General features: G+C 45.1%; 1 protein-coding gene across 1 annotated transcript in view; it reads left to right on the top strand.

The window, feature by feature from the left end:
- Positions 1-24,977, top strand: part of ITGB5 (integrin subunit beta 5) — a 112,707-nt gene that overhangs the window by 86,652 nt on the left and 1,078 nt on the right. The window contains exons 11-14 of the mRNA XM_007057056.4: positions 15,494-15,716; positions 17,020-17,123; positions 22,329-22,445; positions 24,389-24,555. Of these exons, the coding sequence (XP_007057118.2) occupies positions 15,494-15,716; positions 17,020-17,123; positions 22,329-22,445; positions 24,389-24,555 (611 nt within the window). The remainder of the gene's footprint in view (positions 1-15,493; positions 15,717-17,019; positions 17,124-22,328; positions 22,446-24,388; positions 24,556-24,977) is intronic.

Raw genomic sequence — 24,977 nt, 5'->3', positions numbered from 1 at the left:
ATTAACATGTAACTGTGATGGTAGATGGGCTACTGTGGGGACACAACTCAACTGTGATTGGTGTAATTGAGTCAGATGAGTGTGTTACAAAAACATGGTGGTGGTTGCAGTGCAGTAGAACCTCAACCTGTTTTAGAGCTGTTGCTATTTTCTTACTCTTCAACTGAGTGCCTTTCAAGTAGCATTGACCACTCTTCCTTTTGTTTTATATTCAGTGTACACCTCTCAAGGGTGTGTATAATGTGTGTTGCAGCTTCAGCCTAATGTGTGGTAAAGTCTCTTCATCTGTAGGGTGGCATTTATTCCTGATGTAATCAGGCCAATGGTGTCTTGGGATGCTGCTGTCTCTCTCTTGGGTTGACTTGGGTTTCTTCGGTTGAAGAAAAGAGTGAAGGAAAATGGGTCTGGAGACAACTTTCCAATGATACTTTTTGTTTTTTTTTAAATCTGAACAGGGAATTTGAGGTCAAGATCTTTATTGCTGCGGGCACAAAAATCAGCCTTTAGAAAAATTTCATCCATCTGATCTGTCCTTATCTAATTCAAGTATTTTTACTGCACTTGTCACTAAGGTAACTGAGTGCACGTTTCCTTTTTCTTCCGCCTTTTGCTTTATACTCGTGCTGGGCAGAATTTTTTGGCTGGTACTCTTTTGCCACAAAATGCAGTTGGGTTAATTGAAATGTTTTGTGCATTCATAATGATTTTGCCAAACTGGTTTGTGGGGGCGGAGGGGGATTTGAAAAAAAATCAAACTTTTTGATTCAAAGTGACCTATCATTTTTCAAATTTATTTCAATTTTATAAAAAAAATGAAAAAGCTCAAAAATGAAACATCTAGTTTTGGGTTAAACAAAACACTTTGGTTGATCCAAAATTAATTTTTTTAACTGCTAATGAACCGAAAAAATCGGTATTTGCACAACTCTCCTTTATGTCTTTTAGCAGCCATTTAGACTGCAAGTCATGTATGCCCAAGGGATTCTTGTGGCTGAGCTGAGATCCTGCAGGAGGAGGGCTAGCAGCATAGGGCATCCTGCCTGATTTCGCTGGTGCATGTGCTCTGTGTGCCTATGACACTTCATAGAGGTTTGCAGCTTCACACAGTAAAGAAAATAAAGGAATATTTCATGACAGAATGTCCACTTTGGGGAATGGTAATCTGTAGATCTTGCATCACCTGGCTAACAGAGACAGTTTGAATAAGGTGCAGTAAAAATCCAGCAGCATTTTCTTGGCTCTTTACATCTCCTCCCTATTTTTGTTTTTCTTTTTCCTATTTACCCCTTAACCTTTCCTCCTCTGAGTCTGTCCCTGTAAACTTGTTCTCTCTTTCCTCTTGTGCTTGACAGCACTGTGTGTTCCTGTGGCATGCACGTACTCTGGATTGGTAGAATAACAACATAAGGTTTTCTCTCCCTCAGTCACCCTCTCCCTCTCAGTTTTGCTTCCTCTGTCCCTTGTTTCTATGTAAGTGCGAAGGGACAACTAGAATTAATTTAGCCCAGGGATGTGCAGTGCAGCGCTATACAAATCAGACACCACCCTTTCTCTAGCCCTAGCCTATGTGTTAAATAGAACAAATATGCACCTCCGGGTTTGGCAGCTGCATGCTGCCTGGGGCTCCTCCTCTCTGGTTCACAGCAAAGTGGTTTCAGAAATCAAAATGATGGTGGATTTTTTTTTTTTAACTGAGTCTCATTCTGGGATTGTGCACAGGAAGAAAAAGATTCACGGTTAGCTCTAGGCTGGCATCAGGTTGTCCACGGACCGCTTCGCTGACTGGAGAAGCTTCCCCTGGTTACACAACTGGCAGAGGCCCTGGTGCAGCCATCGAGGGGTGGACAATAAGCTTCCCCAAATGTGGCTGTGCAGGGTACATTCAAACAGCAACCTGTGTTCTAGGAAGAGCATGGACTCCTTGCTCTTGCTCTCCCTTCAATAACAGGACTTGGAAAGGAGACTGGGCAGATGACCAGGCCAAGACCCCATACTCACCTCCCACATTGGCCCATATACCTGGTCATCTGCTCGACTGCATCCAGGCATCACAAAAGCTCAAACTTGTGACCAGTTGCCCCATAACCACAGGCCTCTGTGAAAAGACTAAAATGTTCCAGTGAGTTTGCCCTGTACCAGACCTGGAAGTACCACAAGAGGCCTTTCCCCCAGGATTTCCAGCTGGAAACAGAAGCACTGGGAATCTCACAGGCCTGTTCTCCAGAGATTAATGGGTATTGAATTAAATGAATGAGGAAGCACTAAATATTAAATATGAAGAAATGCTTAAATTGGTGAGAATGATAAATATTTGCAGCCCAACTTTGCAGAACTCAGAAGCTTGGGGAACTAACCAAACTGAACCCTGAGAGGCCCTTCTGTCACAAATTCACTTTGTATCCTTTGGCAATACAGCCTGCTACCTTCCTTGCCTCGCTCCCTGCAACTGTACACTGAATTGACAGCTCAAGGGATTTTTCTCCACTAACCCTCCTACCCTCCGTTTTAGTATGGTGCCCCTGCATTCAGCCATCTCGTAAGTTTCCAGGTTTCCATCCTTTCTTCCAAGGGTCTTTTTACATATCTGGAATGCCAGCTAGCAACTCCCAGCTTCCTTCCCCAGCAGAGAGCGGCAGTAACTTGGTAGTCAGTCCAGCAATAGAGTGGGTCAAGGTCAGCTTTATCTGACTTCTAAGAATTACGGGTCGACAACCCAGCCAGCAGCTTGGCTGAGGGCTAGCCCTGAAAACAGACAGTACAATTACTCAAATGCTGCTTTACTAGCACACGGTTTTATTTTCCTGTGCTTCGTGTGGAGAGTTTAATGGGACTAACTAACCCAAAATTGTCACAATATGGTTTTTTTCCTTTTTTCCTTATAGATCTTTTCCTTTAACATCTGATAAATGTCATGCAGTCACTGGATTTGCTAGAGGTATCGTCTTTCTGATGAAATGTAAACCTTACAGTCCTAGGACACCGCCTATGGCCATTAAAGAACCTGTGTTACCTTTTCTCAAAAACAGGGTATTTCTACTCCTCTGGTGATTATATTTTGCCCGTGTAAACTCCCTGCAGTTTCAGATGGGTCCAGGAGTCTTCACTTTCTGGCCAAAGTTGATGTGCTGTATAGCTGCATTCTGTTAAACAGTTGCCATGTTTCACCCCAGAAGTGACTGCATTGTTGTGGTGGGAAAAATTAATCTTGGATATGGTTTTGTATGTTAGGTTATAAAGTGCTTAGGTCTCCTTTCAGGTTAAATGAACTATGCCATAAATATCATAGTTATCATTGCTTTTGCATGGTATCTGCATTGGGAAATTAATCATTTTTCTGCCCTTGTTTCAATTCATAATTTTTTTTTAAACTGGTCCTCTGTGTGTCTAGAATAATAACACCTCACCATTGCTCTCTGAGATGGCATCATCTTGCTATGTGCAACTCAAAGCAGAACAGTCGTCGACTGCTTGTTCTTTCCCAAATGGACCTAAGCTTACTTGGCAGGGTTTCCACTCCCTGCATTGAAGGGAAACTTTCCCCTGTTTATCCTTTTTTACCCCATACAGACCCTTATCTGTATAGAAGCCACTTGTAACCCTTCTGAAATCTGGCAGCCTTCCCTAGGAAACCCAGCTGCAGCAAATGCTGCCAGAGCTGCGTCTCTTCCACAGGTGTCCCCCTCTCGTCCTCCAGCAGACCTTTTGCTATCGCTAAGGCATGCTAATGAGGCATTAAACACCATCACAGAATTAAAGAGAAAAGGGGTGAAATACTTGGCCACAGTCCCGATGGAAGCATTCTGTCAATTGGTCTCTGGTTTTTAAAGTGGTGCGGCCCAAGCTGCGGAGTTTGTCTTGTTTTTTGAATGAAAACCTTAACTCGCTCCAAGACCCCTGCCAAACCTTGTGAAGCTTTGCAAACTTGGCCCAGACTCTTGTGTTTATATGAAAATGTGGAACCAGGTGAGTTTCCCGTGGGTTGGGATTTTGCACAGAAAGAATCTCTCTGTTCTAGGGATGATCCCTCGTAATGAAGTCCAGCCAAGGGGCATTAAGTGCCTGTGCCTTGGGAGAGCACTGTTCCTCCTACAAAGTTTGGACCCCCCAGTTCAGGGATGTTGGGATCTGGAGTCTTGTTTTGGAATTGCTTCTTCTTTTGACTCAAGAATGGGACCGAGAACTATCCCTTTCCATGCACGCTCAAGCTAACCCGTTTAACAGCATCACTGATGGCCCTGCATTGCTGCATCTCTGCTGTGCCAGCTTTCCGTGGCTGTGCCATGATGTTCCATTGCCAGTCCAGTCAAACACTTGCATTTCCTTCCACCAGGCACGGCATGATAAGTGGTAATGAAAGGGTTAAAACTCTGTAGTCTCTCCCAAGGCCCACAATCTGTCTTTCCTCTAACTGAGTGTAGGGGGAATTGAGGGATAAGTAAGTGGGGGGAGGAAGTTGAAGGGTCCCCTCCTTTCCCCAGGGGAGCGATTATGACATCCTTAAAAGGGTTAATACTAAAATATTAATGCTTGTGAGCACTTGGATAATGTCTTCCATGTATGGTTCTCTAAGTGCTTTCAAGCTTTAATTTAAGCCCCAAACACACTAGGGTAGGAAACAGGCCAGTAAAGTGAAGCACAAAGACACAGAGTGACTGTCCCAAGATCACTCAGTGAGTCAATAGCAGAGCCAGGAATAGAACCTAGCTCCCAGGCCCCTCCACTACACCTGTCACCAACAGACCACATGTGACTCAGATCAAGGCTAGGCTGAGACAGTACTCACTTAGCAGCGGATATCCAGTAATGTCAGCTAAAGGCGGGAGACCTGCAAGGTGGTAAGAGTTTGTTAAACAAAGGATTTTATTTTAAGAAATCCGGCCTACCTGTCCATTTTGGCCTTCTGCTTATCACGTGCTGCTTGTTAGAATGAACACATATGCTATTTAGTGTTTAAATTTCAGTTGCATATGAGCATAGAGAAATAAAATGGGAAAGGTCTGGTGGTAGCTGTTGCAGGAGCTATGGATCCACTGTGCCATGAGGTAAGTCTTAGCTGACTTTATGGGACAGCAGTTTCTGAAGCCACGTGTGCTAGGTGAAGTCCTCATTTCCCCTGAAAGTATCCAAACAAGTGAGCAAACTGAGTGAGTGTGTCACTTTCACAGCCACAGGTGTCTGGTAGCTGGGATCTTGAAAACAGTGCAGAATTAGCTGTGTCTCTCTCAATACCCAAATGTGGGACACCTGGGATAAAGACCCAAAAAGAGGGGGGGAGTGACACAAAGCATTCATGCTGTAAATTTAGAAGGCTGTGGGATTAATTCCTTCAGTGTATATGACTCTTTCACTAATGCCAGGTTCATGGACCTGCATTTCTGATGTAAATAATTTTCAACCATAAAAATGAGGGGACATCATATTTGTGCGGAATGTAGTTAACTTTGGGACTGAAATGAGGGACTTGTCTTGAAATGACAACCACTGAGGGGCTCATCTCCTCTCTGTGCTGCCTCTTGAGATATGATAATCCATTGAAATCAATGCACAAGCAGGATGCCTGGAAGGCATCTGCTAGAAGTTATAATGTACCCGGGGACTCTCTTAATTTCACCAAAGGGCATACCCTACAATTTGCCCTTTAATGCCTTGTTTTTTCAATACTATCTTGTGGCTGAGCACAGATGAGCCAAATTCTCTCTGGTGTAAATGGGAAAAAGTCCACTGAAGTCAGGGATCTGTACCCATTTATGCCAGCAGAGAATTTTGACCCCCTGACTCTTAATTTGCTGGTTACATAGTAACCTTCATCAAACAAGGAAGTCGCTGTTCCCATTAGTCTCCTTACACGTTCATACCAGCCTTCCTTACATGTTACCTTTGCCAGGCCATTTTGGAGCAGCAACAGTGCTGTGTGCTCATGAGAGTGAACACTAATACCCTCCTCCTCTTGAAAACTTCCTCTGCTTCTGAGCTCTCCCTGCCTCTCTGACCAATGCAAAACATCTGCCAGAGCGACTGCAGTTACCCAAAGTACAGTGCACGCTAGATGACTTGCGTTGCATAAAACTCAGTAATCTGCACCCTTGGAACTAAGACAAAAGCTAAAGCTTGTGGCTCATCTGAGTCATGGAAATAGTTTAGCAGGAAGTGGTTTCATTTATTTGCCTAAGCAGACACTGTTCTAACTATAACTCTTTTCCAAACATAGAGGTCTATGTTTTCCAAGTGTTCAAAGTATCTTCTACCCCGCTCCTTCCTTCCCCTTCAAATATTAATCTCCTGGAGTCCCCATGATATATTTATTTACACTTCATAGTCCTAAAGATCTCGTTTCCAGCCTGGACATCAGCTGCTTGTCACTGAAACATCGGCTGGTGGAAAATTAGGCCAGTGAGGTACAAAGGTAGATAAATATTCAATAAAGACATATGCAAAGTACTACTACAGGTAGACAGAAATGTTGCCAAAAATGATCTGAGGGTTACAGTGGATCACGAATAGAATCTGAGTCCACAGTGTGGTGCTGCTGTGAAAAAGGCAGTTGTCATTCAGGGATGTATTAATAGGAGCATCGTATGTAAGAAAGGGGAGGTAATTCTGCTCTATTTGGCATTGGTGAGGCCTCAGATGGAGTACTGTGTCCAGTTTTGGGCACCACACTTTAAGAAAGATGGGAACAAACTGGAGAAAGTCCAGAGGAGAGCAACAAAAATGACAGAGGTTTAGGAAACCTTACCTGGATAAGCAAAGGTTAAAAAAACTGGGCATGTTTAGTCTTGAGAAAAGAAGACTGAGGTTTTAAAAAACAGGTTGAACAAACACCTGTCAGGGATGGTCTAGGTATATTTAATTCTGCCTTGCTGTGGGGGGAATGGCCTAGAGGAGCTCTTGAGGCCTACACTTCCAGGCCTACATTTCTGTGATTCTATGAAGGACAAAGTCTGTGCATGTACACTATGGTAGCAGCACAGGAGCACACACCTGGATTTGTCAGGAACTAAATTTAGTACCGCCTTAAAAAACAACAACAACCCTCTTTAATCCACAGTAACGCCAATGCCAGCCCCAAGCATTCAAAAGGAATAAATCAGACCCCAAAATCATGAAATTGGCTTAAAAATATTAGCTCTTTTAAAAAGTAAATACATTTTGAGTTCATTTTATTTCCTTGTTGGTGTTAGAGCCTTTAGGGCGTTCAAGATTTTCTCCACAACCGAGAGGGCTAGAAACTTACTGTTAATTTATTTTAAGGGAAAGCTGAGAGTCTCTCATAATCATGTGACTCCAGGATCTGGGAGAGTGAAGAAACAAGCTTAATATCACGAGACTTGTGGCAAAATCTTGAGAGTTGTCAACATTAATTTGTTCTAGCTACCCGAAGGGTAGTTTTTATGGGGAAAACAATGCTGAGAAATGACGGGTTTGATAGGTGGACAAAATTTCTGGTTAATGGAAGAGACCTGAAACCTTCTCTAAAATCTGACATTGGCGTATCCAGCCATTCTTTACTGAGACATTGGGACGTGCACTTCCTACACACTCCCACATCCCAGGATTTTCTGACAGAGCTTCTTCTCTGCAGCAAAGGGCATGGGTCACTTGCAGGTTTAAACTAGTGTAAACGGCAGATTTTCTGTAACTTGAAGTCTTTACATCATGATTTGAGGACTTCACTAACTCAGCCACAGGTTATGGATCTATTATAGGAGCAGGGGGGCGAGGTTCTGTGGCCTGCGACGCGCAGGAGGGCAGACTAGATGATCATGATGGTCTCTTCTAGCCTTAAAGTCTATGAGGTCCCCACTGCCTTTTGGAGAATTGTAAATGGTGGCAACTAGAGTATGAGGGGGGACCTTACTAGGAATCATGGGATGAAATTAATCAAAGGAAAACATAGGATGGATTTTGGGCGAAAGGTCCTGCAGAGAGGTTCTTGATTGGTGGAATAACGTCCCATGGGAAATGGTGGAAGCTTCTAACATTAAACTGAACAAAGTACAGGGTTTCTTCAGGTATGTTAGCAACAAGAAGAAAGTCAAGGAAAGTGTGGGCCCCTTACTGAATGAGGGAGGCAACCTAGTGACAGAGGATGTGGAAAAAGCTAATGTACTCAATGCTTTATTTGCCTCTATCTTCACGAACAAGGTCAGCTCCCAGACTACTGCACTGGGCAGCACAGCATGGGGAGGAGGTGACCAGCCTTCTGTGGAGAAAGAAGTGGTTCTGGACTATTTAGAAAAGCTGGACGTGCACAAGTCCATGGGGCTGGATGCGTTGCATCCGAGAGTGCTAAAGGAGTTGGCGGATGTGACTGCAGAGGCACTGGCCATTATCTTTGAAAACTCATGGCGATCGGGGGAAGTCCTGGACGACTGGAAAAAGGCTAACGTAGTGCCCATCTTTAAAAAAGGGAAGAAGGAGGATTCTGGGAACTACAGGCCAGTCAGCCTCACCTCAGTCCCTGGAAAAATCATGGAGCAGGTCCTCAAGGAATCAATTCTGAAGCACTTAGGGGAGAGGAAAGTGATCAGGAACAGTCAGCATGGATTCACCTAATTGCCTTCTATGACGAGATAACTGGTTCTGTGGATGAAGGGAAAGCAGTGGACGTGTTGTTCCTTGACTTTAGCAAAGCTTTTGACACTGTCTCCCACAGTATTCTTGCCAGCAAGTTAAAGAAGTATGGGCTGGATGAATGGACTATAAGATCGATAGAAAGCTGGCTAGATTGTCAGGCTCACCGGGTAGTGATCAATGGCTCCATGTCTAGTTGGCAGCCGGTATCAAGTGGAGTGCCCCAAGGGTTGGTCCTGGGGCCGGTTTTGTTCAATATCTTCATTAATGATCCGGAGGATGTTGTGGATTGCACCCTCAGCAAGTTTGCAGATGACACTAAACTGGGAGGAGAGGTAGGTACTTTGGAGGGTAGGGATAGGTTACAGAGGGACCTAGACAAATTGGAGGATTGGGCCAAAAGAAATCTGATGAGGTTCAACAAGGACAAGTGCAGAGTCCTGCACTTAGGATGGAAGAATCCCATGCACCGCTACAGACTAGGGACCGAATGGCTCGACAGCAGTTCTGCGGAAAAGGACCTAGGGGTTACAGCGGACGAGAAGCTGGATATGAGTCAACAGTGTGCCCTTGTTGCCAAGAAGGCCAATGGCATTTTGGGATGTATAAGTAGGGGCATTGCCAGAAGATTGAGGGACGTGATCATTCCTCTCTATTCGACATTGGTGAGGCCTCATCTGGAGTACTGTGTCCAGTTTTGGGCCCCACACTACAAGAAGGATGTGGAAAAATTGGAGAGAGTCCAGCGAAGGGCAACAAAAATGATTAGGGGACTGGAACACATGACTTATGAGGAGAGGCTGAGGGGACTGGGGATGTTTAGTCTGCGGAAGAGAAGAATGAGTGGGGATTTGATAGCTGCTTTCAACTACCTGAAAGGTGGATCCAAAGAGGATGGCTCTAGACTGTTTTCAGTGGTAGCAGATGACAGAACAAGGAGTAATGGTCTCAAGTTGCAGTGGGGGAGGTTTAGGTTGGATATTAGGAAAAACTTTTTCACTAGGAGGGTGGTGAAACACTGGAATGTGTTACCTAGGGAGGTGGTGGAATCTCCTTCCTTAGAAGTTTTTAAAGTCAGGCTTGACAAAGCCCTGGCTGGGATGATTTAATTGGGGATCGGTCCTGCTTTGAGCAGGGGGTTGGACTAGATGACCTCCTGAGGTCCCTTCCAACCCTGATATTCTATGATTCTATGATGGTACAGGAAAATCTGATGTAGGAAAGGGAACAATCCTGCACTGGCCTCCATATGCATATGTGTTTGCATATCCTAGATGACCCAGGAAGTCTTTTTGACCTCTAATATCTGTTAATCTAATTGCTACAACCCCTTCAGGTGTTTCTTGTACAACACAGACACTCCAAGGAAGAATGGCATGTGTTCCTGTGAACACATTACTTTGCAGTCCAAATCAGCAGCAGCACAGAGAGCCGAGCCTCACGCTGCCAATTCTTCTAATTTGTTCTGTGCTCTTGCCACCAGTGTGAAAAGGAGAAGACGGGGATGAGGGGGGTGGGGGGTGGGGGGAGCCTTCTGGATGGCCCTTGTTTGCTCATCAAGAATCCCAGAAAGGGGGTGGGTGGGTGAAATGAGGACAAGTAGATGTTCTGCCAAATGTTTAAGTGACAGCAGGACACGACTGTGCAACCCAGATCTGAGCATGGCTGAAGTGCAGCACACACAAAGCGGGACTGGCTGGCTTTCAGAATTGCAGAGCACCTGCTTCTTAGACTTTCCTGAGAGCTGTGAGTGCTCAGCATCTTTAAAGATCAGGCTGTACAACTGGCCTCTTTGCTGTATTAGGTGAAGCGTGCTGGGATTCCCTAAACAGCACTGTGCACCTCAGCTCCTATCCAACAAACTGCCTATGCTGTTCTGTTCCCAGTCTCAGATCTCTGACACAGCTTTACAGGAGCTGGTGTTGAATCCTACAGAGATGCAGAATAGGGGCATTTTGACAGGTTACAGATTTTTATTTGTCTGGATTTCTCTTTTGACTGCAGTGGGGTTTGGCAAGCATACGGATCAGCTAGACAGCTTTATTCAAGGATATTTAATGGAGGTTTCCAGTTAATAATCTGTGATGTTTAAGGGCAAATTCAGAGAGAACATTTCATTTCCTAGTCTTATCTGGAGACTTAAAGGGTCTAAGATAATTTAATTTCAGGGATGGAACAGAAGAAAATGTATCTTTTTATGGCTGGAAAATTTAGTTAATCTCTTTGGCTGTACAGACCCACCCTAGTAGATTACATTCAAAACCAAACCAAACAAAACAAAGATTTTTTTTAAAATACTGTACACATTAAAACTCTGCACCATGATACTTTATTAGCTTGGAGGTGTATTAAAATACACCTTCTCTCTTAGTCTGAGATTACATTCCCAGTTTGGAAGTGAGACCCTTTCCTGGTGAGCAGTACCATTCCTTGGTTTATATTTAGAGCCGGAGTCCTGGAATACTTTCCCATAGACATTATCTTATGTAGAGTAATAACTCCTTGGACACTCAACATATGTCAGTGAGGCAGATAGGGCTGGAAGCATACACACCTTTCTGCTATGAATTGCAAATACTATGCAGTATTCCAAGGTTTTGGAAATTTTGCTGCAAACCTGAAATCAGGCTCAGGTTCATCGAAATGCTTAGTGAGGCTTGCAAACCAGATCAGATTCAGGGCTCCTTTACAGTGAATCTCTCCCTTTGAGCACATTCTCAAGAGAGGTTGGTGGTTTAATTTGGAATCCTAGTGTCAGCTAGGTTTGCTTTATCATTCAGTCTTGGGCTAGGCTTAGGGTTGCCACTGATCCAGATTTTACCCGGACAGTCCGATTTTTGGCTTCTGTGTCCGGGTGCCATTAGGGTTTCCAGGTGCCCAGTTTTTGACCGGAAAGTCCAGTCGAACAGGGGACCTGGCAACCCTAAATGGCATCTGAACCAAAAGTCCGGTTACTGCAGGATGGGGAGAGGTGCTGGGTCATTAATCTGTCCCAGCCCCTGTTCTCAGCCGGGGCCGCCTCTTACCTGCAGGCAGGTTCCTTGAGATGGGGGAAGAGACGGAGCAGGGGTGGGCCATTGGGTGGAAGAGGCAGGAAAGGGATGGAACCTGGAGAAGAGGCAGGGCAGGGGGCGGGGGCCACTGGGGTCTGGTTACCAGCAATTAGAAAGGTGGCTACCCTAATGAGGCTGGAGTATTGGACTTGAACAAACAGAAACAAAGGCAGTCTTACACTGAATGTGTAAGAAAATCATAATTTATGTAGCTGGGCTATGGCAATATATGTACTTGCTAATTTGTGCGTGGGTGTGACCAGTTCTGAAACTCAATGGCCATGTGCAAGCAGCCAACTTGCATATGTAAATCAGATATTTACATGCCTAAAATAGACACCCTATTCCATCTGCCCCTCCTGGATTACTGATTACTTATCAATATCAGGTACAGAATGTTGCATCTCGAGAGAGTATAAACATGCGGACACCTTATGGCTTGTATTAGTTTGAAGTAGCGAGTTTGGTCCCAAGCAAATGATGGGGGATGAAAAGGGGCTGTGTGAATGCTCCTTATGAGGCTTTGGGGCAAATGAGGTGGCTAGTAAAAGAAAAGAAGTTTCTGTATTTCCAGCGCCTATATTTGTGCTGTGGCACCGCTGCCAATGCAGGAGTCGTGGAAAGCCAGAGAAATCAGAGCGCTTGTGGTGAACAGAAGAATCTGCATATACTTTTTTTTAGCAATCTTGTCTGAGAAACATGAGACTGTTTCCAGTGGGGAAACTGAAGATGTAATTAATTTGCTGATGAGCATATATGCAAACTGTTTGGCTTTATAAAATATGTATTTGAAAGCAATCTCCTTCTGGGGTTAAGCAGTTAAGAATCCCAGCATGATTTCCAGGGAGCTGATTCATGAAACCGCACACTTGACAACTTGACGCTCCACTTACAATAACTGAAAGCCTTTGAGATAATTGACTTTTCAGGCTATCTCCAAGTCCCACAGCTGCAGTAGGAAGCTTTGCTGGAGGAGAACCACTGTATTGGATTCTCTGTTTATCCATAACGATTGGAGCTCTTGTCTAATGCCCACAAACCCGAGGGACTGCTGCCAGATCTCCTGCATTGTTTGATGAGCAAGGTGCTTTGAGTCTATGGAGAGGTATTTTCAGTAATAGGTGCAGCTGCTTCTCCTTTGAGTTGACAAAGGACCATCAATGACAGTGTCTGAGAAACAGGACTGTAACTTATAGTTAGGAGGATAATTTTTTGGCAAATAAATCTGAGGTACTGGATTTATTTGGAGGGTGGGCCGGGCTTATTCTGGTGCACTTCCTCCCTCTGTGTAGTGTAATGTGGGAAAACTCTCCCAAAGAAGGCCTTAGATATTTCCATCTGTTAAAGGAGAGGGGAGGGAGAAATGATGAACTGGCTTATGAAATGGTTAATCCAGTAGCCTTCCACTGCTAAGACCTAGGTTCAAAACCAGGACCAGTCACATGAAAGACCGAACCCGAGGGATTTGGATTTATCACAAACCACTGCATAGACTGGTAGGATAGTGGGAGGAGGAAACATTTGTACAGCAGCTGCCCACTCTGTGCCTGGCTTGGACCAATGCTGTTACTCACTAATTTCCGGCCTTGTTTTTAAAAATGCACACAGTGAATCTATCTGTGATATTTATCTGGGCGCCCGTCACCTGAGTATCAGAGCACCTGACAATCTAATGCATTTGTCCTCCCAACATCCTTGTGAGGTAGGTTGGGAGGGATAGCTCAGTGGTTTGAACATTGGCCTGCTAAATCCAGGGGTTGTGAGTTCAATCCTTGAGGGGGCCATTTAGGGATCTGGGGCAAAAATTGGGGGTTGGTTCTGCTTTGAGCAGGGGCTTGGACTAGATGACCTCCTGACGTCCCTTCCAACCCTGATATTCTATGATAACCCATCTGAATCTATCTAGGGATCTGCCTAGAAAAGGTAGCATAAGAGTGTCCAGTAGTTCATCAGAGAGCCTGATTATTATGGCACATACCTTCTTCATTAAACAGGGAAGTGCTGTAAAGAGCACTCTAACAACCTTTGATCGCTCTATAATAAAGCCAAGTCCCACACCTGAGGGACAGAAGGAGTGTGGGGAAAGATGGAGAGAGAAAGCTCTTTTTTCTGAGACATGTAAACTAGAGGAGGCCAGGCATAAAACCCAGCAAGGGCTGTTCCATTGATTGCCACACGGGGTACATTAGGAAAGTCTGATGCTATACTAAGAAGACTGTAGAAAACTGACCACAAACTCTGTTTTTTCTGTATTGCTTCAGCTTCCACTGGTTAACTACAGTGAGTATTGAGATTATATTAACTGTACCATAGCTCTCCAGCACCCAGCAGTATGTATCTGTTAAACATCGTCTTCTGTGCAGCTGAGACACAGCCACATCTGGTTTAAAAAGCAATATTCCTAAAGGTGTTGTTTCAGAACCTTTGCCAGCTTTCGGCGGGGAGGGTGGGTGTGAAGAATCAAAGGCTCAGCTGCTCTTTTGCTACTTTTCCGGCCCTTCTGCTTTAAATCACTGTCGGGGTTGGGTTTTCTTTGCTTCCCTCTGTGGTAAACCGGGAGAGCTGGATTTACATTGAAATTCTCAGGCCATTTCGAAAGCCCTCTTCAGATATATAAACAAACGTATCCTTTATTAGCATGTTTCTTTTAGCAGGCTGGAACAATGAAGAACTCTACATGCTGAAAGAACTTAACTTCACCTCTAGCTGTCCTCCACTTTAAATTATCTGAGGGCTTTTTCCCCTTTTTTTAAACTGATCCAATAACAGCAGAAATCCTAATGCTAAACCAGGGAGTAACAATTCTCCATTTCGCTTAACTGGAGTCTTCATGTTGACACGGCAACAAACTTTAGTCTACTACTGACATTTTTCTTATAAAAATAGAAGATGAAAGAGGAAATCTTCTAGGCACATTCTGCATGGCATTGAAAGCCTAGAATCCACCACTACAAAAGTGATTTTTCCTCCTGTTGATAATAGCCCACTTACACTTTAATTGAATTGTCTCATTAGAACTGACCCCCCACGTGGTAAGGCAACTCCCATCTTTTTATGTACTGTGTATATATATTCTGCCGACTGTATTTTTCACTCCATGCATCTGATGAAGTGGGTTTTAGCCCATGAAAGCTTGTGCCCAAATAAATGTGTTCATCTCTAAGGTGCCATAAGTACTTCTCGTTGTTTTTGCTGAAACGTATAGTAATGGGCATAGTAAAGTATATATTGAGCCCTCTGCAGCAGTTAAGAATATTTTACTCCTGCAGTGAGTTGATGCTGAAAGGTGCTAACAGGGCTTCGTTTGCACTTTAATGTCCATCACTGTATAAGTGGGTAATAGAATAGGAGGAGTAACACTTTAAAGGGGACTCTAGGAATCCGAAATGTTAATCCATAGGACAGAGAAAACAGAGATGAAGATAACCATGCGTTAGCCAAATTCTGATTGCTCTGGCTGAAGCATAAAATCTGTAGTAGCCAGTCATATGTTGGCCGGAGAGGTAGGTTATAACAGAAAACTATTGTCCCTGGGCTGTAAAAGTTCAGACTGATTTCCCCACTGCAGGCCACTCTGTGTGTTACAAAAGTAAGAACAATAACTAGAGACTAAGAACTTTCTATCTAAGGCCCCAAGTAACTTGATACTTAAGCACTTGTCTTGCATTCATCTTCTTATCTCCCCCGCCCTCCAAAATAACCTCCCTCCCTTCAGCTCCGTAACATCAAGAATGTTACTCATGCGTCTCTGTTCCTTTTTACCTCCTGCACAGTCACTACATTCCAACCCCAGGTTTTTTCCGAGTAACACGTATGTTTACTTGCACTGACGTCTGCTGTTTGTGCTTGTTATCGATTATCTTTAGGCCATGGGGAGTGTCACTGTGGGGAGTGCAAGTGCCATGCTGGTTACATTGGAGACAACTGCAACTGCTCGACAGAGACTAACCGTTGCGTTTCGAATGACAGTCAGATGTGCAGTGGCAGAGGCAACTGTGTCTGTGGGAAATGCCAATGCACCGAGCCCGGAGCCTTTGGAGAGACGTGTGAGAAATGTCCTACCTGCCCAAATGTCTGCAGCACTAAAAGGTACCGCACCAACTGTGCTCATTAATGGCTTACTCTGCGTCATGAAGGGAAATCTTGTTTGATTTCAGAAGTCCTTCAAATAAGGGGCCTCTAGCACTCTTTCAGGTTGGACCGGCTGCCTAAGGGTATGCCTTCACTGCAGGGATGGCACCTGAGTTAGCCTAGCCCAGGTGTGAGCAGTGTCTGCCCTGTGTTCCCCCATGTGTGTGTCACTAGGATGTCTGGGGGCTCCCATGGTTCTTTGTGCAGCAGTATGCTGCACCGTGCTGAGTCTTTTCCAGTGAATTGTGGGAGAATTTGCCTGTCCTTTTGGGCACAAACATGAAATTATGGGAAGGCACTGAGGGATTGTTAGCATGTGGCTGGAGGTGTCCAGATGCCTCTCTGGGAAATTTTCCTGCAAAACAGTCTGAGCCTGGCAGAAAGTGACCAATACAGGTCATTTCATGCCTTGTTCTAATGCGGGTTCTACTGGGTAATTACTGGCAGCCAGATCCGCTTCCCCTGCCTGGAGCAAGGATTTCATTTCAATGGATCTTGCTATGTGGTATGGAGAGAGCACTTGGATGCCAGGGGATGGTTATGATTTAAGAGACTGAAAATACACTGGAAAAGCTGCTTTGATCATTTAAATGCTTGTAGCCCCACAACAAATATTTATGGTGTCTGCCTTTTCTGCTTTGAGCCATTTCCGAGATGGTTCCATACGAGAAATCTGGATCCCCAAATTAGAAAACATTCAGGGCTGGATCCAAATTGAACAGCCAACACCCATCTCTGTAGTGGGTTAAACCAAAGTTCCAAATACAAACACACCCAGACAATTAGGGAAGTTTGCAATTCAGCCCCACCTCCAGGGTTAATCTGTCCTTAATTTGGAGAGTTTGGCCAAAAGGTTTCTATTTCTTTTATGATGCAAATGTGTGACTCTGTGCTGGGGCATGCAGAAGGGGGCAAGCAGGGGCATGCCCCCCCTCAATAACCGGCAGGGGACACAGAACTCCTCCTGCTTCTGGACTGCGTGGAGGAGCTTCCCCCACCCCCACCCCGCAGCCCAGGAGCAGGAGAAGTTCTGCAGGGGGAGTTTGCTCTCTCCCCCCACCAGAGGAGTTTTGCGCCCCTCACGATCCATGCCTCCCCCACCCCCCGGCCAAAGAAGTAACATTTAAATTCCTGCGCATGCCCCTGACTCTGTGGATTAACAGGTCAAGATTCCCTTTGGCAAACAATTTGGGTGGCAGGTCTGCATGTTCCCGTGGTTTCAAAGATGTTTAGTCTTTCTCTTTGTGTCTCCCTCCTGAAGGGACTGCATTGAGTGCATGTTACATAACTCAGGAGGACTGGCTGATAACCAAACCTGCCCAAAACACTGCAAGGATGAGATCATTACACGTGTGGATGTCCTCAGTAAGTAATGTACAGCAGACTCATATGGGAACTTCAGGCATGCAGCTGTTGCAACTGGCTAGATTTAACTGGTCTTTGCAAAGAATTGTATTTACCCTGATTGGCATCGAAGCTTTTCCATAAAGTAGGTCACAAATAAAAATCTGGATTTAGAAAGGCTAATCCATTTTCCTACCTCCAGGTTATAATCTCTTCACTGTTACAATGTTCACCCCAGATCCAACTATTTACCATATGCTGGGTTTATTCTCGTATCCATATCAGCTACGCGTAACACTTGTAATCTTGACACAGTAAATGTTACTAGATTCAGATTAGATCTGGAATTCAGAATCTAAACCGGGGTGGGCAAACTTTTTGGCCCAAGGGCCACATTGGGGTGCGAAACTGTATGGAGGGCTGGGTAGGGAAGGCTATGCCCACCAAACAGCCTGGCCTCTGCCCCCATTCGCCCCCTCCCACTTCCCGCCCCCTAACTGTTCCCCTCAGAACCCCCGACCCATCCAATCCCCCCTGCTCCTTGTCCCCTGATTGCCCCCTCCTGGGACCCCCCCCGCCCCAAACCGCCCCCCAGGATCCAACCCCCCCTGCTCCCTGTCCCCTGACTGCCCTGACCTATCCACACCCCCGCCCCCTGACAGGCCCCCTGGGACTCCCAGGCCCTATCCAACCCTCCCCGTTCCCCGGCCCCTGACCGCCCCAGAACCTCCACCCCATCCAACTGCCCCCTGCTCCCTGTCCCCTGACTGCCCCCCAGGACCCCCTACCCAACCCCCCCCCCCCCCAACTGCTGTGTGCGTGCGCCACCACCACCGCCCCCTTACCATGCCACTCAGAGCAGCAGGAGCTCGCAGCTCTGCTGCCCGCGCGGCAGCGTGTCTGCGTGGGAGGGGGAACAGCAGGGGAGGGGCCGTAGTTTGCCCACCTCTGATCTAAACACTACATTTCAATTCACCTGGTACATTATGAGCATGCAACTGATTTGTTTTTAAAAGTAAAATCAACCAGTTTTCTACCTCATCTCTTAATAGTGAAGAACCATTTTTGTTAATCAAATAGGTTTCTCTGTTTGGTTTTAATATGTAGTTTACATAAGTCATGCTGGCTGCACTTTTGCTGTCAGCTTTCTTTTTGAGGATTGCTGCTATGCTGGCTCTATCTTCTGAATCAATGTTTTTTTAAGTAAAATTTCATATTCAATTAATTGCCTTGTGGGAGTCTGCTCTCTTTCTTCCTTCTGGAAGGTCTTAGAGATACACCTAGATTTTTCTCTGCTTTGTTACAGAGGCAGGAGTAAATGGGAGAGTTTCTGATGACAAGGACAATGCAAAACTAGCATGCCTGGTTACACCCTAATAACATTGTGATCCATAGAGTTAATACGAAGCTGTCTTGGTTAAGTGATACACCCATACCAGTCTGCACTGCCAAAACTTGCCAAGATCCCAGTCAAATAAATCCTTCAGCAGGAGAAATTAATCATGATGGAGAAGCTTTGGCCATGTAGTGAAGCAAAAATTACTTAAAAAAGATATTTTTATATACATAATACCAAGGATGTCTAGGCCCATTATAGATAGGTAAGAAGTCAAGATCCTTGCCCTGAAGAGCTGTTAACAGCCAGCAATATTTAGGGCAGCCATGAAGTTACACTGTCCAGGGCTACTAGTGCACACATGGCCTAGGAGTAAAGAATATGAAGACCACCTGAGTTGTGTTATGTGCTTTTTGGCTATAGTTAATACATGAAGTAAGGGGAACAGGATGCAACCCAATGGAAAGTGATTGAGCAGGAAGAGTTAGCAAATATCTTGTTAGAGCAACATTTTTTGTGGTGTTGTTTGTATGGCACACTCCCTCCTTGTGTCTGTAACATGAACACTTCATAGAGGTGGGATGTTTTCTAGGCCTCTTGGAAGAATGAGCTTTAAGGGAGGGGCTTGGCATAGAAAGATGCGGGCATTGGGGTGGAATGGACGGCCTTTTCTGAAGGAGCAGATAAATTAGGTCATCTCTAACCTTTCACATTTGTAACTTTTTTCACTGTTCTTTTTCCCCCTTCTCCCCTCATAGAATCAGCAATTTGTGGTGAAAATGTGATAGGTAACCTTGAGCTTTTCCAGCTTCCTCCCAATCTGCCATCCAGGGTCTGTTCCCTTCTCACATGCTTTGAGCTAGTTTTAAACAATGTGAGCAGTGGGGTTTCTACCTCTTCCCATATTATTTCCAGCCTTGTTACAAGCACCAAGAGATTCGAACAGTGGGTCTGTGACACTACATTTAATAACAGCTCACTGCAAAAGCTGCAAGGTCATCAGGCCACTTTAAACCCCTCCAGCCTCTTCTAACCACAAAAAGCTACTTTCACGTAGCTAGTCTGTTGTTTGTTTGCAGGCAGAAAATGCAGGGGTGTAAGTTGAAGTTACACTCTCATGCCTAAGTCTTGCAACACACATGGCCACGTTTTTGTGCTGACTTGCACCCTGGGAGATGGCGCTGGGTAGAAGCACAGGATCATGCCTGTGGTTTGCAAGCTCCCCAGCTGTTTTGGAAGATGGGGCAGGGCAACTAACAGCCAAGGGTTTTAAACTTTCTTGTTTTGGCCAGGAGCTGTGTTTTTATTCTTTTTTTTTTTTTTAATTTCAATTACTAAAGGATCTGAAGCCTGTTAAGACTGAGACCAAAACCTGGCTGACAGTATAGTCACGCTATATAGTGCACATTTGAGATGCTTGTTAAAGCCTGGAATGTTGATATTTACTTACACTAGTGTTAACATGGGTACAGCTGTATCACTGCATGCTTATCAGCCGTTACTGTAACAGAGGGGTAATCATTTCCCTAGGGAGGCCAGGTCAAAGACAGAAAGGAAAAGAGAGACAGAGGAAATGCAGAAGGAAGAAAAATAATAGGGTGAAGTAGCAGGCTCATAAATGTGATCATTTTTCCACTGATACTGAATCTGAGAGGAAGGCACTCAGCAGCTACTACTAACAATGGTAACTGTCGCCTGGATTTTCAAGGTGCCTAAGCAAGTTAGCTGCCCTGCTCTTGTTTCAAATTAATAGGATGTGGATGTCTAACTCCTTTAGACTCATTTGCAAATCCCAGCCTACAAGCTTAGTCAGTACACAAAGGCCATATTCTTCCCTTGATCATGGTGCAAACGTCGCACTGACCCCAGTGGGGATTGAGAGGGAACCGTGAGTACTCTGAAATTTGTACCCCAGCTCACCGACCTTAATTTTACATGGAATTCAGCCCTCTGCTTTAAACACTACAAAGATCTACTTGGAACTGCGACTGGTCAGGGCAGCAAATTTGAAATCAAACTGATTGTTTTGCACCCACGTTATAACTTCCCTGCAATGGCAAGATTTCCGAAGAAACCACGGCCTGTTAGTTATAATGGCAGCAATAGCACAAACAGCCTGCTCTTTCTTCTATGGTACATTAAAAAAACAAAACAAATTCCTACTTCAAACAAGTCTTCTAAATTTCCTGCCACTCCTCCACTTTCACCTTTTCTCTCTCAACTTATTCCTCTCCCCCGCCACACACACTCCCCACTTCCGTCTCAGTCTTGAAAAAATAAACCTCCTGATTATTTCCGGAGATAAAACAATTGAGCACATTTGGAATGCAAGTCGAGTGATGGATTGTGGTTTTGATAACATCCTCATTTATGTCCACAGTTCACTGCTTTCCTCATAAAATGGACCTATATCCATCACTTTATCCACAGCTTTCCAAATTTAAGAGCAAGAGAAAGGAAAAGAAAAATGGCTTCCTTTTTGAACTGCATAGGGTGGTATTGTCGAAAGAAAAGATCTTGGCAGCTTTTATATTTGCCCTGAGTATCTTACTGTTACATGCACCACTGAGTGTAAGTTTAATTTTTTCAAAATGTTTGTGTGCATAATCGTTAATTATTACTTGTGTTATGCTAATGCCGAGAAATCCCAGCCAAAGCACTGTAGAAACACACAGCGTGTGTCTGCCTTGCAGTCAGAGGTGTGATTGCAGCTTGGGATATGCGCCCTACCTTTAATCTCGCTAAGGTGGCTAAAAAGAGTGACTGGTGGCCCAGGCATCAGCCTGGCTGTACAAGCCTGCCTGGAACCCTGGGTATATACTCGTGTTCCTAGCCATGCTGGGGTCTGTGCCACTGCGTCATGGCTGCTTTTTAGCCACACTAGCTAGATTAAAACTAGCTTGGGCATGCCTACTCGAGCTGAATCACACCTCTGATTTGCAGGGTGAACGTACCCATAGTGAGAGATGGTCCTTGCCCTGAAGATCTTACAGCCTAAATAGGGCTAAAGCTGGGAGGGGAAGTGCCTTGCTCAGAGTCATGCAGTAGGCAGGGGATTAGAACCCCGTTCTCCTCATGCTCAAGGTGGTGCCCTGCCCACCAGACCACACTGGCTCCCCAGTGTAGCGATCTGGCTGTCTGTAGAGTGCCCGTCACTGAAGGATGTCAGCACTGAGTAGTTTGATCTCTCCAGATCTTCCTGTTTGCTAGTGCTCTGTTGTTCTATTTAAACCTCAACCTTCCTCACAAATCAGAATCAGATTGCGCTCATTTCCAGGCTCTCTTTGTTATGTATTTTTCCCCCAACTCCTCCAGTATGTGAAGGGAAGTGCTGCTGAACTTGCAAATGGATTTTTCAAAGGTTCTGATTTGCTCGACCTTCTTTCGAGACCCATATTAATTTCTCTCTTTGTATGAAGTAGGCTAAACCCACCCAGACATTTCCTTCACAGCCATTTATTGTGTTCATAGAAGAGCATCCAGATGATAGATGCAAAGCTAAGGTACCGTGGTTGGGTTGTGTTTTTTTTTTTTCTTCCCTCTAGTGTTAATGGTTTCTTCTATTTCAGCTATTTGAATTGTTCTGTAATGTGCACCATATGTACCAACAGGAAGCTCCTTGTATTTAAAGGAATTCAAAGTCCCCAGAGCTATAGCGTTCCAGAAAACACATCCAGCTCTGAGGCCAGATCTTTGAATGGTAGAGGCTTTTCTTCCTGCAGAAAGAAAACAGCTGAACAACAAATGTCTGAACGTTATGTCACCATGTGGAGATGCCATATCACCAAATGCTGCAGAATGTCTTCACTGTTTAACATGTGTTTTAGATGCATTGGGCTCCTTTACGCTGCTAAGAGAACCTCAGGAATGTTCATTTCATTCCATTCCAGAAACGGATGACCAGCACTCGGTCCTGTGTGTCTACCCCGTGAATAACTGTGTGATGAAGTTCACCTACTCGGAACTTCCCAGTGGAAAGTCCAATCTCACAGTCCTCAAAGAGCCAGGTTGTTTCTGCATTTGTTTTTTGTTTTGATATAAGATGCCGCTCCTGAGAGGTGCTAGGCTACCGCTGAATGTGCCTGCTTGTCAGAAAGGCTGAGTGCTCCCCAGTAAGTGCGGCCTTAGCAGATTCTAGGTAAGGAGAAAGCTTGAAGTCCTCCTCCAAAACAGGCTTTTAAGGAAACTAAGATCAATGTTTGGGGAAACTGAGTCAGGGCTGACCTTACAGTTCATGGAACGCTAAGCTGGGTTAGATGGGGAGGGAAACATCAGGAGGTCAGTGCCGCCACCTCTGGTCCTACGCCCATATATCTCTACTGTCCCACATGAGGCCATTTTCTAGATCCTGCTGTTAAATTCTCCCACAATAGAGAGACCACCAAGATGGGGTAGAGAGAGGCTCTATGGTGTGTGTGTGTGTGCTGCCTTGTTTCTTCCTGTCCCTAGACATAGTGTCAGCCTCCATATGAAATGATGGGGTGTGTTTTTGAACTGGGGTAGCAGGGATACTCTGAAGATATGGCACCAAAAGGAGGAGTGAGGTGGGTTCTGGGAGAGACACCACTGAGGAGTCTGAGAGAGCACAGGTGACAGAGATTTCCCTCCCAAATGTACAACAGAGCACGAGACAGTGGAGGGAAAGGGGAGACATAGCAGTGGGGGACAGTTGGGGAGCAGTGAAGGGTCACAATCATTTTGGGATTGGTGCAGCCTGTCAGCTGAGCTGCCACAAAGCCCCTAACTGTGTGGGTCCCTAAACAGCTGCTTGAACTGGTAGGGCTGAAAGCCAGTCCTGAAGAGAGCAAAGGAATCTGGATGACTTAAAATGCGTTGGCTAGAGAACCAACACCCCTGATCTAAATGCTGAATTTCATGGCCCGTGCTCCTCTCTAATATTGGCATTAGATGACTGCAAAACTCTTACCACAAACCTGGCTGAAGAAATCAGAAACATCTACTGTCATACCTAAAAGCATCCAGTGGGTTAAGTTTCCAAATATAGCCCCCATGCAGTCACTTGTCCGCTGAATTAATTGTGGGATTCTCAGCACGCCTGTTCATAAACCATAGCAACTACAGATATTTTCTCTATTTCCAAACACTGTTCCTGGCCCAAGCAGCACATAATGTATGTGTGTCCCCTAGCATGTGATCCTGCTGATCTCCCGAGACCATGGCTGAAGACATCTGTGTTTCTGGCACTTGAAGCGTTTGTTACTTTAATAAGCCGCAAGCCATTTTCCCAAACAAGCACCCTTGTGGTGGTGTGAAATGGTGTGAGCATGGCACAGTAGCTGCTGTCAAGTCCGCACATGTCTCTGGAGGCATAAGCGATTATGGACCTGGCCTCAAGAGACTTCACATTTTGCACTTGCAGCATCTTATGCCTGATTGAAATAGCAGAGCCATTAGTTAACAGACTCGCTTAATGATTCTAATGATCTCCTATTTTCATGCTCAGGGATGACCAGGAGCTGAAATAGCCACTTGCTCCGGGCACTTTGTCAGTTGTACTAAGCCCTTAACCCTCTGTGCTTGCACTGGTCCTCCTGCATTACAGAAACATGGCTGGTATTGCTGGCAGCATTGCAGTAGATTAAACGTACATTGTAAACAAATGTTGGGTGAAACTCTCACCCCATTGAAGTCAATGGGAATTTTGTAATTTACGTCAATGGGGCAGGATTTGTGTTAGAGAAAATCGCTTTAAAACTTCAGTTAGAAAGGACAACGCCAAGGTAAACCCCTTGTGACAGCAGTGTAAATCCGGAGTGATTCCATCAGTGTCCGTGGCGTTCCACCTGTCTCCAGTGACTGACCAATCAGAGGCTGTGCTCTCTCCCTCTCTGTCTGCTCCTCGCATCTGAATGGTCTAATGTTACCCAGTGCACATCCCATGTTAGGGCATGTCCCTCATCAAAGCTAATTTTCTTTTTTTCCTCTCTAGAGTGTGGCTCTGCACCCAACGCCCTGACCATCTTGCTGGCCGTGGTGGGCAGCATTTTACTGATAGGAATTGTACTTCTGGTTGTCTGGAAGCTGCTTGTCACCATTCACGACAGACGGGAGTTTGCCAGATTCCAAAGCGAACGCTCCCGGGCGAGATATGAAATGGTGAGGGGCACTTCATGGGGGAGGGATAGGAGTAGGGTTGGAGAAGGTTCATGGATTGGGGATGGGGGGGCCATAAGGCGCATGGAGACTCATGATGAGGGTGTCAGACTTAAAGGAAGACTTGTCTGACTTGATATGAAGATGCTATTGGCAAAATTGTGCCCTGCTTCACGCAGGTGTGCTTCAGGGTGGGTCTGGGGCAGTCTGGCCCCATTGAGCTGTGTGTGCTCTTACTCTGGCTAATTGCAGCTCCTTATAAGGGAATAATGCTGCACCCTGCACCAGGGAATAATCCAAATACTCAGCAATATTTTGTTCAGTCTTCAATTTTAATATTGATGACTGAGATCAGGGCTCTATTGTGCTAGATTTTGTACACTCACCCATTAGGAGACAGAATTTACAGTCTAGATTGTAACTAC

Source organism: Chelonia mydas, chromosome 11 (assembly GCF_015237465.2).
Source record: "Chelonia mydas isolate rCheMyd1 chromosome 11, rCheMyd1.pri.v2, whole genome shotgun sequence".
NCBI lineage: Eukaryota > Metazoa > Chordata > Testudines > Cheloniidae > Chelonia > Chelonia mydas.
The sequence above is the reverse complement of the archived record's forward strand: the minus strand, read 5'-3'. Positions and strand labels throughout refer to the sequence as shown.